This window comes from Rhopilema esculentum, chromosome 9, assembly GCF_057945365.1.
Source record: "Rhopilema esculentum isolate cy_ngs chromosome 9, ASM5794536v1, whole genome shotgun sequence".
Taxonomy (NCBI): Eukaryota; Metazoa; Cnidaria; class Scyphozoa; order Rhizostomeae; family Rhizostomatidae; genus Rhopilema; species Rhopilema esculentum.
The window spans coordinates 11472617-11489634 of record NC_142823.1 but is presented as its reverse complement, the minus strand read 5'-3'; the positions used below and the strand labels follow the sequence as shown (position 1 = coordinate 11489634).

Below are 17018 nucleotides of genomic sequence, written 5' to 3'. Positions count from 1 at the left end.
GTATGAAAGTCACCATGTTCATGTTTCATGTTGGTAAATATCAGCTTTGTTACAGTTTCTTTCATTTTCTATCAGAAGTCCCACATGACCTATAGATGAATATACACTTAGGGGACAAAAGTATGGAAACGATGGCCTACACGGCATACTATGGCGTCAGCAGGCTGTGCAGGAGCTGTAAAAATCAACAGACTTTATCATGATTGATAGCTTTCATTCTCAAACTATAGCTTTACCAATAGAAAGAGCAATTACAAATTAACTAAATTAACATTATTTTCAATTTAAAAGGTAAGTGTGCATGTTTTTTTCAATATTTTGTCGGATATCCGTTCCGCTTTATAACCGCAAGCAGTCTTCTCGAAATTGACTCGTACAATTGAGAAATATATTTCGGAGGTATCTCTTGTCAGATTTTAAAGATTTGTTCAATCATTTGTTGTTTGTTCCTTGCAAGATCTCTATTCCTTTTTATTTTCATGAACTGCAACACATTCTCAATTATATTAAGATCAGGGCTTTGAGCAGGTCAAGGAAGGATCATGATACTGTCGCAATAATGATCATGACTCTCCCAGAGACGTAACTTGCAAGCCATCCGAAAAAATGGCTTTTTCTCCCTGCCCTGAAAGTTTATTCGGACGGCCACTTCTTTGCAGTTTTTCAATGGAGCTAGTTTTTTCGATGTGCTTGACAATCTTAAATGCCCCAGACTTACTGCAGTTAACTTGTCTGCCAATTTATGCAAAAGAATGTCCCGCTTTAAGCAAATGTTTCATGGCCACTCGTTCACTTTCTGTAAATTCTCTAATTTTAACCATCTTGAAATACTTAATATGAGGGAATATTTTGTTTGTCATTTACTAGAAATATTTTTGTTCGTGTTTTCCTAACCTATGCTGATGCCATTCTTAATTTTCGTGCCAAAAACGCTCAAAATATTTACGGGGTCACCCAAAGTCGAAGTTAGTTGTCATGAATTTAGGCCATCGTTTCAATACTTTTGTCCCCTAATTGGAGAATGTGACATTAGCTCGATGCAAGAAGACTCTTTCGAATTGTAAATGGTTTGATATTCAATAACTTCCTATAAAAAAGGTTTCCTGGGGATGTGTAAATTACAGGAAGCGTAACTACTTGATTAAGAAGAAGGATTTTCCTTACGATTCTCCAGCAAAGTAAAAGTTTACTAGAAATTTAAATTTCATAAAGTTCAGTCATATTTTTGGATAGACCAGGGTTCTCAACACATACAAAGGAAAAGGTTTCCAAAATTTTACGAACAAAATTCAAATAATGTGCAAAAGCAAAATACTGTTTAAAAACCAACAGACAATGGAGCGAAATCAATGAGGCTAAGTAGTCACAAAAAAATTGAATACGGTTTGTTACTGCAGGTTGTACTTGTTTTGATTTCATCGTCAAATGATTGTCTGTAGTTTATAATTTCGTTATATCCAATCTGGTTTAACTTGTAATTATTTGATGGTTAGAGAAATCAATTGTCTTTACATAGATATTCATCTGAGTCTCAAAGTTTTGTGTGTAACCACCCATGTCGATTTTATCTGGTTGTTTTTGGCATATAGGAAATTATGTTTCATTGTTTATTCTCATTGCTATATGCACTGGCTCTTCCTTCCTTACTGTAATCAAGTTATTGTTCTTTTTTTAAATATGATTTTGGTAACTATATCCCCTTAAATAGCCAAGCATTTGTTTAGGAGAAGTCATGTTACTCAGAAAGAAGGGAACGGTTTTTTTTACTTCAGTAAAAAAGCTTAAATATTAAAAGTTACATGAATCGTAATTTTATAGCTAAATGCATTATGTGTTATGTAACACTAATAGTGTAAAATAAATGGAGCAATTCAGCTCAGATGATAAGAAATTTGGATAATTTGGTTATTTTTACATGTTTGATGTCGATTTTTCTAGCTTCAGATATTTATGTTCAAGTGCCAAAGAATTGTCTTTATGTGCTTGGACCACATCTTTCTCCAAGAAGTTGTTTAAGACATCAGCTGTTGCGTTTAAAGAAAGTCAAGATGGTAATCTCGCACGTTAGAGTGAGGGGGCTTTTTGCTATTGGCATGCGACCAGTGCAAAATGGGCATGATATAAATTTTTCCATAGCTGTAGCTACTATTTTTCTTGGGAATGTTTTCCTGAAGCAAAGTTTGGATGACATGGAGACTGATGGAGCTTGTGTGATGTTAATTGTCTGCGCTTTAAGATTGAAAAGGTAGAAAATACGCAAGATTTGCTGTAAAGAATGGCTTCAGAAAAGAGAAGACACTAGCTTATATACTGGGCTTGTTAGCAAACTCAGGTTGGCTGACAGAGGAGATTATCAGCGCTTCATGAGAATGAATACCACAACATTTGAGGTAAGGCCCATATATTTATTTAAAAATCGTCATTACTAAATCACAAAATCGCCATTACTAAATCTGTTTGCAACTACACTATAGAAAACATCTCTGTGTGCAGTTGGTAACAAGCAATAAACTTTTACCTACTATTTGTTACATCCAAACTCAGGTCAGGTACTGCAAAAATGAATATTGCGACTTCTATGCTTGTACTGCAAAAGAATATCTCATTTTTTTAAAAATAGGTCTTACAGGTAAAACTGGGCAAGACTCATGGCAGAAGAATCTGTCTCTGGCTGGAACAATGTTGTCATCTCAGATAAGTTTAGTTTTGTGCGAACAAGTGATCCAGAGGCATTAACAGTTTTGTGTATATTTTTTTTCTGTATATTTTTTCAGACCTCGTAGCATATTACCTTACCACACTAAAAGCAAGATGATTCTGAAAGTTATTTGGGGAGGCGGCAAAGTCCTCACTAGAAAAATCATCAATCAAACAAAGAATATAAAAAACTCGAGGCAATAGAGGCAAGTGTTGGGGTCATTTTGGCAGATGAAGGGCATGCTGATGAAATATCTAAAGTCTAAATGATGACAGCAGGTTTATTTTTACTTTTCTTCACAAAAGTGTTCGACACTTTGCGAATCTTGTTTCTGAACATTTCACAAGATCTTTCAGATGTAGTTTCCAAAGCATGGATGCTTCAACCAACTTTCATGATTCTGGCCCCAATTGAAAAAAGCTGAGAACAGACATCAGTATCGTTCACAAGCCATTTGAACCTCTCCTCTTTACAAAGGTGGGTATCTACGAGACCGCTTTTGTGCAAGGCATCCCAAGCCCAGAGAACATTCTTGGGCGGTATATCATAAAGAGCTGCTGATTCCAGTTCTTCTTTGAAATTAAGATGAAAATACTGACCATCAAATGATCCTCTCTCTATCTGAATTGATTGGAGATTGAGTTTGTCAAGTATTTATTTTAAATTTTTGGCTATTTGAGGCTGGCCAAAACTAATCACTTGAACCAATTCGCCTGCACCAGGTACCTCCACTGTGACGCAAGATAGGAACTGCCTAGTCTGATGCCTGTAAGTTGCTTTGTTTGCAGTGATGTTTACAGCTGGGAGATTTTTATGGTCTGGACAAGTCTTGTGCCAATGAATGTGGTAACTCTCTGAGCCACAGCCCTGATAACAAAGGCCTAAATGCTGCTGCAAACTTTCGTGAATGATTCAGTTCCCCCAAAAACTGACCCATTCATCTTTTCAACCAGGATGTCATCTTCATAGTCAGTGTAAAGGCGACCTTTCAAAAACTTTTTCATGCACAGCCTCCCCAAATTCATACCAGCCTACTCATTCTTCTATTCAAGCAAGGTCCCTTCTGCTTTCCTTTGCTCTTCTGCTAGCAGGTTTTTCTTGTGGGTAATAGAATCTGTTAGGTGTTGCTTTTCTTTAAATTTATGAATTATCTTGGAAGAAATTCTTCACTTCCAAAGTCTTTCTCCAGATCATTTTCATATGAGAAAATGCCTTCATTGGTTGTCTTCCCAGGGTTTGCATTATTGGCATCTTGACAAATCATACACCTTAGCTCTGATGAATCACTTTCAAGGCCAGTTTCCACTTAAACAAAATTGGTCTAATCAATCGATTTCAATCGATATCGATCGATTTCACACATGCACAGATAGCATGCCGCAGACTACCCCTCGACGCTGTCGATCGATTGAAAAGTTCAAACCAGTTGAACTTTTCTGTTGATCAAACACTATCGATAGCGGTCGAAAGGTATTTGAACCAATGAGATTAAGTATATTTTAGCATGTGATCAAGTTACTAGGAAATCAGGAAGTGGAAAAATCAACAAAAATCTATGAATAGGCAGGCCAACTTTATGGTGCTACGGCCGTATGATCTTATTTGTAAACAAAAGAATTTTCTAGTATGGCTTCCAACGCTCCTTATTCTAACGAAGAGCTAATGGCATTCTTTACCAACATGCAAAATCAAAGCAGGGTACAAGTTAACTGGCAAACAGGGGCAGCTTCTGCCGAAACAGAGGCCTCAGCATTGGTCGATGATGAAAATTCAGCTGTTTACTTAGCTAATGTTACTGAGGGCAGTGAAGACGCTGACAGAAGTTTTGATGAAATGTTTGTTGAATATGTACGGTCGTACAAATGCATATGGGACACTAGCTGCAGGGGTTTCAAAGATACCCAGATGAAACAGAAAGCTTGGGAGGAAATTGCGGAAAAGTATGGGAGGAATGGTGAGTGTTAACTTTCAGTTTAAGCCCTCCTCACCCTTGAATCTTTTTGAAGCCATAAGCACACAAAATAGATTTATTCTGGATTCATTTTTCATTAACATGATGATGACAATTAACATCCAGAAGATGATGACAAGTCAGATTCAGAATATGCCAGTTCAGATGAAGATGAAAAAAAGTAATTTCTACAAGAGTTTTTTTAAATAGAAATATTTGCACATTTTACTCCTCTATAATGTTTCCTTAATGTGTCATAAATTGTATTAAGTTTTTTCCAGCAATACCCCCTGTTTCCTCCTCATTCAACATTCCTAACAACACATAGGAAATGTATCAACACAGTGACATTACTGAAGAAATAACAGTGTGTGGCATTTCACTTTTCTTTTTTTTGTTAACAATTTTCTTCACCCATTAGTTTTAATTGGTTTATTTATGATTCTCCTTTTGATTGAATTTATATCTCTTTCAGCCAAACACCATCTGTTGGTGATGATTTGCGAAAAGAGCCAAAGCACATAGTGTTGTTATCAAAGCTTCTGCTCCTCTTCAACATTTGTTTTGTTTGCAAAAGCTGACAACCCATATGTTAGAACATGGCATGGTTATTGTGAAGGAAATTTGCTGCAATCCAGAATGCGGCTACAGGTTTAACTGTTGTAGCCATCCATATTTTGAAAAAACAAAGATCCCTGTTGGTAATCTGCTGTTGTCAATGACAACTCTGTTTGCTGGCGGATCCTTCAGTGATATTTGTACAATTTTCAAGCTTATGATAGTTAGCTGTTTTAGTCATGGAAGTACCAGAATGTTAGTTTTTGTCCCCTGCCAATTTATTTCATTATCTAGTTTAAAATTAACTATTTAAGTATAATTTTAGATTATTCCGAATGGAATCTATGGTTAATTTGAAAAAACAAAGATCCCTGTTGGTAATCTGCTGTTGTCAATGACAACTCTGTTTGCTGGCGGATCCTTCAGTGATATTTGTACAATTTTCAAGCTTATGATAGTTAGCTGTTTTAGTCATGGAAGTACCAGAATGTTAGTTTTTGTCCCCTGCCAATTTATTTCATTATCTAGTTTAAAATTAACTATTTAAGTATAATTTTAGATTATTCCGAATGGAATCTATGGTTAATAAACTGTTTTGGAATGAAATTTATGTTTTAAATTACCAGTGGCGTAGCGTGACTTTTTCAACTGTGTATTCTCTATTAAAAAAAGGGTGGGGCAGGTGTGGCTTGGTGGGGCTTGGTGAAAACAGGGGGTAATATGAAGATTAAAAGGGCTAGCTATTGACATTTTATCTAATTTTCTTTTTGGTTCGGTTGGCACTGTCAGGGCATTACTATGATGCAAACGATACTTTGCTGAAGAACCCAAGGCAAATACACTCTTTGAACTCATTCATTACATAAAATTACCACTAAAAATTTCATCAAAAGTAATTCAAATCAAAACATATAATTTAAAGTCAGTAAAAATATACTGGTCGAAATTGTTGTTGTTGAATTCTTTAAAATATTCACTGATGGAAAGCTGTACCTTAATGTCTCTTGATACCATAATGCAAAAGGGCTTTCAAAAGTTTTGAAATTTTTTTACATAGGGTATTCATTACATGAGTTATAAATAGTTTGTGGTATGCAATCTAGACTTTTACTTCATTGCCTAATCGTGATATTTTCAATACAAGTTTATGTTCGAAAGAATCGAAGGTAAGGAGACGAGACTGCACAATAGTGCAAATAAATGTGCTTGAATAATGCAAACAAAATAGGCCAACAATATAACTGAATGAATGCACTATGAATGCATAAGGATATTATCCAAGCCTATCTGCATAGAAAGTTCAGCAACAGAGAAATTTCTGTGTCATCCATTACACCATCACAGAGGATGAACAAAAACCAAGCACAGGCTGTGGATCTTGTTTAATTTGGATGGGAGCATAATCACAGCATTTTGTATGTGTACTGCTGGCCATAGTCAGTGTTGTAACCATGTTACAGCTGCATTGTACAAAATCGAATATGCCAATGAAAAAGGAATCACTGACCCTGCTTGTACTGATGAAGCCTGCCAATGGAATACTGCTGCAAAAAAGGTCACCCCCTTGAAAGTAAAGGACATGCACTTAGTTATGCACAAAAGGGGAAAATCTGAAAAGCAAAAGAAGTTTCTCATGTGCAAAGAAAAGCAGGGGTTTGATCCACGGCATCAAGGTGCTCAGGAGGTGATCGCGGAAGATATAGCTGCCTTTTTTGCAAATATTAAACAAGTTTTACCAACAGCTGTTGTAAACCACACATTTGCACATGCACCTGAGAAAGATGTGCCCCCATCATTGTTGGAGATTGTCTCAAATATAGTAAAAAATTCAAAAAAAGATGCAGATAAAATGTTGGAGACATTTTTAGCAAAGCTTTCTTTCAATGATGATCAGCTGAGAGAGCTTGAGAAAGTGACAAAGAGTCAATCAAGTTCTAGAGATTGGCACAAGCAAAGAAAAGGGCGGATCACTGCATCAAAATTCCATGATGTACATTCAAAGATACAGGCCTTATCAAGGAAGAGCAAGGCTTGCAGAGTAACCCTACTTATTTTGGCCATAGTGGAGCCAAAATTTTATTGAACGTCCCATCTCTTGAATTGGGCAAGCAAAATGCTGCAAAGGCTTTCATGCAACAAGAAGGAAAGCACCATGAAGATGCCAAATTTATTCCCTGTGGTTTATATGTGTACAAACCATATATTGGTGCAACACCAGATAACATTTTTCAGTTCACAGGGCAAATGGCAGTAAATGGACTAAGGCAGACATACTTCATTGTATACACAAAGAAAAGTATTTTTGTAGAGAAAATACAATTTGATGATTGTGACTGGCAAAAAATATGCCCAAGTCTTATGATGTTTTTTAAAACATATATTCGAAGGTACTTGCTTGGAGGCATTGAAATTTTTGCTTGTCCAATTTTTGAAGAGCCACGTCTAATTGAAAAAGAGCTTGATTCTAAAGAAGAAAACAGCATTCACCATTGGGGCTGCTGCAACATTAAAGAACAAAGTGATGTATGCACGGAATTTGTTTGCTTGTTACGTACATAGAAACAATTTGTAAAAAACCTATTTTTCATTGTCAAACTAAAGATAGCTAGTATTTACTTAACACAAAATATATTTATCATTTATTATATTATTTGATACACATTACCTAAAGACTTCAAATATGCCTCCATCTTCATAGAAGCCCTCGCTTTAATAAACGCCCCACCCTATAATTTTTTTTTGAAAGTGAACATATAGAGGTCTTTTAAAGGACTAACAGCATTTTTCATGTCTCGTGGTGCTAGTGCATTTTGAGAAGTATTTTTCTTCCCCTTCCAATAGTGCATTGTTCTAGCCTTTTTTGAAAGGAATTCAAAAACCAGCTTGAAAGTTGATGAAATTGAAAGGCCTGTGAAAAAAGTAACATCGTGATCTCTAGTCAAATCAGTAAAAATCATGGCTGAAATCATTGGATCTGAGCACTTTACATTTGCAATGGTATTTGAATCTATGTCTTCAGAAGGTGATGGCTGAAGAACATCAGCCATTCTGTTCTGTCTTCTTAACCGCTTTCTTAGAGAAGGCTTTCAAGCACTGTGCACAGACATGTACAGTGTTAGGATCGGAAATGATAATGAAGGCTTTCCATATTCAACATGGTTGGAACAAACTACCTTGTTGTTTGAGACTTGAAAATAAATTAGTCTTTTTTCCAATTCCTTCACCAACAACTTTCTCTTCTAGGGATCTTTCGGAAAGTAGTAAAACTTCAGCTCTTGTACAATGCTTCGCTTAACTATCTTGTCTGGATATCTTGAATCATTATCACAGGCTTCAACACAACAACGGTAATTTAGCATCGCAACAGCCTTAATGACTTAAGCGAAGACACTTTGAAAACCTGTATCCTTGAACATAAACACACTCTAAGTCCAGCCAAACGTTAAAAACCTAGGCCCTGATTTCCTGGCCCTGATTTCCTTGCCCTAATTACCCAAGATGCAATGCAAGACCGTGAACGGGTCTATTGCTACAAAAGGAGATGAAATACTAAAAGAATGAGTAGCACAGAATAATGTTGAGAAAATATGAAATAAAACACCAATACAGGGCTTCATCAGAGAGAAAGAACACTTTCTCTCCTTCTTTGATGCTTCCATTTTTTCAACTGCAGTAGGTTTTAAGTTGAGGAAAGTTTAAAGACCTGTTTTGTATTTTTTATTTATATTCTAGGCTACATAGATGAATTGTTTCAAGTATTTATGAATGCAAGTGAAAAAGAGTTGGCAAATGCTAGAAAACAATTAAAGGGACTCTATCCACCACCAATGAATGTAATGTTGGAAAAACAGCCAAAGGATCAGGCAGTGACCCAACATTATGCACGAAAATTGATGAAAGTGCCTAATGTACCTCCAAGCTCACAAGGTGTGTATTTTATTGTTTGCACATTTGGTGGCTTTGGTTTGTTTATCAGTTGATGAAATTTGAGTGATTGTTATTTGTGATTTAACAACATACAAATGTTTTTAAAAATTTATTTTATGTCATGCGAGAAAGAAATCTTACTAGCCTTACCTAGACCCCCTCACTTTTCAACAATTTGTTATGTTTCTATCTTTGAAAATGTAAGAAGGCTTGCAAATCTACCTCTAAACAGTTATTTTTGCCTTTATATTGCTGGTTGAAGTTGATATAAAACCAAAAAGGCCAGCTGCTCAGTTAAGTCCCAAGAGCAAGTGCTGATTTTGAAAAATGAGGAAGACAACACCATCTGGTTTTTAAAAACAATCATCAAAAATAATTACATGTAAAGTTATTTTACTAGGTACTGGCCAAGAAACAGGCAAAGTTGAACAAAGGCAGAAGCCAATGTGCAAGAAGTGCAGTGTTCCAATGAAACAACATCACTGTCCATTTAAATAGTTTTCTTAAATGTACTTGTAACTTTATGTCAGATCTTGTTCATCATTTTTATAACCACAATGTCTCTCCATATTCTAATGGGAACTGTCTTCGAATTGGAGCATAAACACATGAGGGTAGAGGAATTCTTTTCTTTCCTAAACGGCTATAAACCATTCGTACAAATACCTTGTAGGATATACTTCTTAGGAACCTATAAAATAACTCAAAAATGGCTGTGATCATAAAGGAATAACAAATCTTCTGGAGTAGTGCTGTACCTTTTATAATTTCCTTTAAATGTTGTGCCACTTTCCTTTAAATGTTTGCCCAGAGACATGCCATAATGCCCAGAGAAAGATCAAAAACTTTATTTGAAACAGTCCAGTGTTGTAACAGGGGCAGTAAGATAGTATAGACAAAGAGTCAAATGCTATGCTTTTCAGAACTTCCATTTATTTGGATTGATATAGCTGCAGGCTTTGGGCCCCTTTAACTCGTTTATCATGTCCAGAGCACCAGCCTCAAAATAAAATAACACAGACAAATTTTGCTGGGGGCCCTTAAGGTTGGGGGTCTTTGGTTTTTGTACCAAGAGTAACTTCAGTCTGTTATGCCTCTGGCACAATCAGTTTAATCAACTCTAGTGATAAACCTGCTAAGACAGTTACTATAGTACCATTGCAGCAAGTGTTTTTTACATAGAGTTTTTTTTACCCTGATGAATCTTAGAGAGTTGAATAAAAGTATCTGTTATACTCATAATCTGTTTTGAGCTAACTCAATCTTATCTTTATCGGACTCAAAGGATTCATCTCGCTAAACAAGCAGCTCTCACATTAACCAGTCCATGTATGCAATTTAATGCTATCAATAAAGGGTTTTTGACATAAAATTTGTCTCCTTTTTTTCAAATATTTTATTGAATGTACGTAAAGATCATCCAAAGTAACTTCTCTCTTTTTAGCTTTTGATTTTTTCATTGGTACCTCAACATTGCTCTCTTTTTCGTTCAGCTGCTATAGCATTTTGGTGATATTGTTTCTTCCAGGTTTTTTGCATGTTTTTTGCATTAGAATTTTTCTGAGATTTGCTAGGGATGCATTCTTCTTGAAATCTTCCTCACCATCGCCAACGAGAGGAATTTTGGAAGCATATTCATTAGGAACTGTCATTATGGTTTCTTGCAATTAAATAATGGCAAGACATAATGAAAACTCTCTCTGGTATGCCTCCTCTATAATCGTTGCAAGAGACTCATTTTCCAGCATTGTTTTAAATATTGTGTTACAATGCTGCTTTTTGGTACAGCTTCTTTATCTCTCATATTAATTTTTTTGTTTATTTTAGTAGTGGGCTTTCTTTTTATAGCTTCCTTTTCTCTACTACTAACTGGTAAAGTTTATTCAACGCATATTTGAAATTTTGATGCAAGAGTTCATCCCAGCATAAAAGATATCTTGAGAGTAGTATATGTGTGAAAATAATCATATATTTATCTGATATCATATCCTTTATCTGGTTCTTTATAACTAAAGCTGCATTGGCAATAATGTAATTTTGGGTCTTCCTTGATAACATCTTTGCATTTCGTTGACTGTTTTTCAAATGTTCTCTTACAATATGGTCATCTTTTGCAATCAGCTCCGTTATCGCAAATAAGTTTCTTCTGTTTTCTGAACTGTCGCCCATGTCATTTACTTTCGTATCCCTGTGCCCTCTCAGTGAGAGCCTCTGTTTGGCACAAAGCAGGATGGCATCAACTATTGTTCCAAGTACGTTTTTGTTTTGCTGATAGTACTGCTCTGAAGTTTTGTCAGCCTCAGCACTGTTTTCTGGATGCAGGAATGTCCTCATGAAATTGGAACCTTGGGCAACTGCAACTTTGTGGGTCTCTGCATGGGCTTTGATCAGTTCTGATTTCTGCTCCTATTTGGGCTTTATTATAAGTTTTGTCAAACAAGACACACAGTTTACACAATCCTCCGTTCAAGTCTGGACTGTAAATAGCGTTTTCTTCTTCCCATTCTTACTTATCTTCAATGAAGAGAGTTTTTCAGAAGCACTTGGCTTAAAATGATATTTCAGATAGTTTGTACTTGTCTTCATCCGTTAGGTTAGCCAATAGTCTTTTACAACATCTGCAAAATCATAAGCCCGCTTTATTTCTTGTTGATGTTTAAAACTGCAACAGCATATTCCCTGACTTCAGTCAATTGGCTGTCTTCGCTGTTGCTGATGCTTTTGCCATCGTCCTAGCTGGTCTTTTCAATGCAGGTCTTTCCATTTTCATTTATTCCTTTCCTTTGTGTATCTTGGCCTACACCACTACTTTTGCCGAAAGATTCTACCACAGAAACGAATGTTGCATTTCTTGACGCTTCTGAATCTTTGCGGAGTGCTTTGAAGAAAGAAAGTTTGCTCTGTCACATACCTTCTGCAGCAGGCTTGAGTGCCCTCTTTTTTCCACTTCAAAACTGCTACGTTTCTAGGCATGGCTTTCAATAAATTCACTCTAAACGTTGACAAATGTGACAGCAGTACCAGCTCGAACAGAATTTTGTATCATACAAATCAAGCATAGGCCAAGACAGAACCTCTTTATTCTGTCACGTACAACTTGGTCGCAAATAATTTGATAAGAAACGGAAAAAGCAATTGTGATCAACTCACATTGTATAACGGAAACAAAATAATAACTTGAAATTTGAATTGAATGAATCCCATGTTGAAAATTTATCAGGAGGAGCTATTATGTTGAAATACATATCCGGAATGTGTCATTTCTCTTAGCTGGATAACAAAAAAATTAAATCAAATCATTTCTAAACATTGGCAATTTTCTCAAAAGAGGCACTATTCTTCTGTTGAGAAAAAGAGCAGAGGTCTGGACCCCCAGGACCCATAAGAGAATACAGAGCAATGTTGACTTGCTGAATAAACTTCAGAAGGAACACACGATCATGCATGAAATGTGCGTGTGTATTTTACATGCTCAACTTGCCAAACATGAGATTTAGAACACTTTGGAATTTAATAAAACAGGAGCATGACTAAGCGATTTGTCATGTATATACAGGGGCTCTCCCATTGCCCACTCTGATTTTCTATGGCTAACAATGACATCTTTATTAAAAAACCTGATAAAGGGTCTGGAGTGGTAATTTTGAACAAAAAGGACTACATTGAAAAAATGGAAGAATTTCTCCACAACAACAAAAATTTGCAAAATTGGGTGATATTGAAACACTGGACAAAACGGCCAAACTAGAGTGGAAACTCCAAAAACGTTTGTTGGAACTGGTCAACTCAAAAGTTTTGGCTACAGAAATTTATGATAGGATAAGACCCACAGGCTCTCAACGACTACAAATGTATGGCCTCCCCAAAATACGCAAGCCGAACATCCCACTTAGACCAATATTCCGAAGTTTTCTTAGCCAATACTTCTGTCGCACTGCTTCTTACTTTCTGCAACAGTTTTAATAGCATACCATCCAGCTTGGTTTGGTGTGCATAAATTCCCATTGCCTTCATGCTTTGATTGGTGTGCATTGAACCAACTAATGTGTGGCACTTCAAACCGCTTCTTAAAGATGTCTTTAGGAGCTTCAAAGAACTGAACAAATGCTCAACAGATGCATTTGAAAAAGGTAATGAAAATGCCTTGCTACCATTTGCTACCTAAGTTTGGATACTTATATCCGCCGTTGAGCATCTTAGCTTCAAGCCAGTTCTTCCAAAATGCTGTTGCTATTTGATTTGGTAGAATGTAGGTGCCCTCTTCCAAAGTTTGCTGCCACCATCCCAAGTTTGCATCTTGAAGCGATGGAGACTTACATCGTACAGCATTTGATGGCTGTAAAAATTCCAAACACCTGAACACTGGCTGGTTGATTTGAAAGCGCTTTCTGATTTACTTGCCTAACTCAACCAGGAAGGCAAGGCATGAGCTTCTCACTTTCGAAGCATTCTCAATGTCACTGCATGAAAACCATCTGGTTTGACCACAGCTCAGGATTTTGTGCAGTCCCATAGCACCGCCATCTTCAACTGAAATCATGTCAAAAAAACGTGTGACTGGCATAAATTCCACTTCATCCATGTACATTATGCAGATGCCAAGTTGCTTTTCAGATGAAATGTCAGGACTCTCATCAGGAACAGTACTGAACTTGGTACTGAACCAAAATTATGCAGATTAAGGAAATTTATGCATCTAAGGATATTTTGGTCAAATTCTCAGGATCTTTCTATGAAGCAAAGTGAGAGCCCTGGTAATCATCTATCATCAGTGTCAGGAGACATTTCTTTTCGATGGCTTCATCAATGAATTTGATGACAGTTGACTCATGGGAATCTGCTGTTGTAATCAAGTCTTTTCTTTTGGTCGATTTGGAAACAGATATACCACTTTTGTTTAAGATTACAAGGCCAGATTCATTGATCCCCTTCCCTGTCATATTTTTGGGAAAATAATCTTTTGAAACCAATTGGCTTTTTGGGACTGTCCATATACCAACATGTATATTATGGCCAAAGCTTTGGTCTTTCTTGAAAGGCGTCTGGTGTTATTGTGACATTGCTGTTGTGACGGCATGAAACAGCTTTGTTGCATCTGCAGTCCTGCAAACCTGCTTGATCTTTTCAGGCTCAAATGGAGGAATGGTTTCACTACTTCCATAGCTAAACCACAGCTGCTCACAAAGAAGTTTAACCTCCAGTTGCTTGTTATGACCTTTTCCAGCTTGCGAAAATGCTAGTCTGGATGTAAACAAATTCATTTGATACCGCCACAGCACCTATGCCATCAAGAACACCTTCTGCTGGCATATACTTTATGAATTCTTTTGGAACCAAGCAAAATGTTTTACACTTCTACTAAAGAAACTCCTTTCCACTTAATGAATGGTAAAGATCCGTGACTATCAATTGATGTTTCATTACTTAAAGCTCAAGAGTCATACCAGAACACGGATGATTATAGAGCATTCTTAGCGGATAGATTTTTGAAAGCACACAAATTAGCCCACGACAGCATCAAACTAGCTCAACAATGTCAAAAGGAATATTACGAAAGGAATACTAAAGAAATTGAGTATAATGTTGAACAAAGAGTATGACTCTACACACCGAACAAGAAATCAGGGTTATCATCAAAATTGATGCACAACTTGTAAGGTCCATTTTGCATATTTTAAGCAAAAAGATTGAACTTCGATGTCTATAAGAGACATCTCTACGGGAGAGAAATTTATTGGTCAAGGAGCAAATTCAGTCAACGGCATAAAAACTTGAGCTTAATGACTTTAATGAGATTCGGAACAAATTTGTTCGTATTAATTTGACACCAATTTTTATGAAAAAATTTAGTGCGGGATTTTACCCCATTTATTAGTTCTTGATGTTTTCTTGTTGTTGCTGATGCTGTGGTTGTCGATGAAATTTGCCTCTTCGTGAGGGGCTGTGTCGGTTTAAATTATTTAGTTGGAAGTTTTATCTGCCGTAATAAGGTTTTCCGCGATCTGGGAACCAGATCTTGCAACATACAACGCCATTTTTTGGTAAAAGAAGGTTGTTTGCGATATACCTCCAAATCCTTCTTTTTTTCCTTTTTGGTGTATCCCTCAACATATGATGCAAGGGAGGATGGTATATCTATCTGTCCCAGTGGGTTCATCACCCTTGTAAGAAATTTGAGGTATGGAGCAACAGAAGGAAATGAAGGACCTGCACCTGTACTCAAAAATCTGAGTCCACATAGACGGAATTGAAACCTGTATCCATGGATTCAAGTAAGAAAAAACTCCCATTCCCTGGAGATGGGGCCTGCAATGAACTATTGGCTCTTGCAAACACCCAAAGAGAAGAGAGCAGGCTTGAACTTGCCAATTTTGTACTGGGCAAATCTGCTAACGCCTTGAACAAGCTCATAGCTACGACTTGGAAAATGCATGGTGCATCAGCATCGATAGCAAAGGCAAAAATGTCGCAAATGAAAATAGTTAAAGAAGAGGCGGCAAAAGAATGCAAGAGCAGTTGTAATGGGCTCTGGTTTGAAATGTGCTGTGGACGTGTTGCACAACAATAAAGTAAATAAATATGTTTTTGCCGATTCAATGCGTAATCTTTTGGAGAAGGGGAGAGGAAGGTTTAGAAACATAATGATCACTGGCCTTGCAAACTGTGGGAAAACAGATTTATTGAATCCTCTGAATGACCTCTTCGAAACGTTCACAAACCCTGCTAATACTAGCTTTGCTTGGTTGGGAGCTGAGAAAGCCCAAGTTATATTGCTGAATGAATTTCTGTATAGCACCGAAAAATGGCCTGGAATGGCTTTCTATGTTTTTTGGAGGGACTAACTGTGCACTTGGCTGCTCCAAAGTCTACATATGCCCAAGATATCCTTTTCGACAAGGACACTCCGGCTTTTGCTACTGGCAAGGAGCAAATAAAATTCTCGGGGAGATACAATATGACAGACGAATGAGAGAAGGAGATGATGGCTGCCAGATGGAAGGTATTTCAATTTTCCCACCAAATGCCTGAGCAACAACAAAACGATGTGGCAAACTTTTCAGTTTGTTTTGCTCGTCTGGTTATACTTGTAAGTGACTGAAAAAAGAAAATTTTAAATAGAATCCAATCAATTGTTGTGAACTTTTTCCTACTTTAGTAGCTTATATAAAATAATAATATCCATTAAAAATGAGTAATAATGATAACTTTAATGATGATGATAATTAAAGTAATAATTATTATTATCATAATTGTGATAATAATAATGAAAGCAATGATAATTGTTATTATTACTGTAATTATCATCTTAATTATCAATATGATTATGATTATGATTGTTAATTTAATTAATACTAATCAATTTACAATCAAATATTGATTGCTCTTTGCTGTTATGTTTATTCCCATATGAAAAAACCCTTATTAGAACTTGAATTTTCTTTGAAACTTTCACATTGTAACTTTGTAAAGATCTTGAATGATTGAGAGACATTGTTTCTATTGTATGAACCTTCATGAGAATAGCACACTCAAACAAAATAAGTTATAAATAAATTTTACTTATGTTATTATAACATCACGATAAAGATTTGTTTCCTTTTTACTACCTATGATAAGTCAATACTTTGTTTGCTCGCCTTTAGATTTGACAATCATCTGTATTCTGTGATTCATCAAATAAATAATTTTGTCAATTCTATCAACTGGAATTCCATGTACTACATTTATTATTCTCTCATGATACTCCTCTATTGTTTCACAGCAAATATTTTTCTCTATGGCCCCATCATTAAATATTTTCTTTGTGATTGAGAATATATTCTCGATAGGATTCATGTCCGGGCTTCTTGCTGGAATGGAAAATAGCTCTGCATTAACTTGCAT

General features: G+C 36.2%; 1 protein-coding gene across 1 annotated transcript; it reads left to right on the top strand.

The window, feature by feature from the left end:
- The first annotated feature begins 80 nt into the window (after positions 1-80).
- LOC148959665 (uncharacterized) lies at positions 81-16402 on the top strand. The gene is made up of 2 exons (XM_089110266.1): positions 81-4652; positions 5125-16402. The coding sequence occupies exons 1-2, from the start codon at positions 4325-4327 to the stop codon at positions 5172-5174; spliced, it is 378 nt and encodes a 125-aa protein (XP_088966392.1). The 5' UTR covers positions 81-4324; the 3' UTR covers positions 5175-16402.
- Positions 16403-17018: the final 616 nt, after the last annotated feature.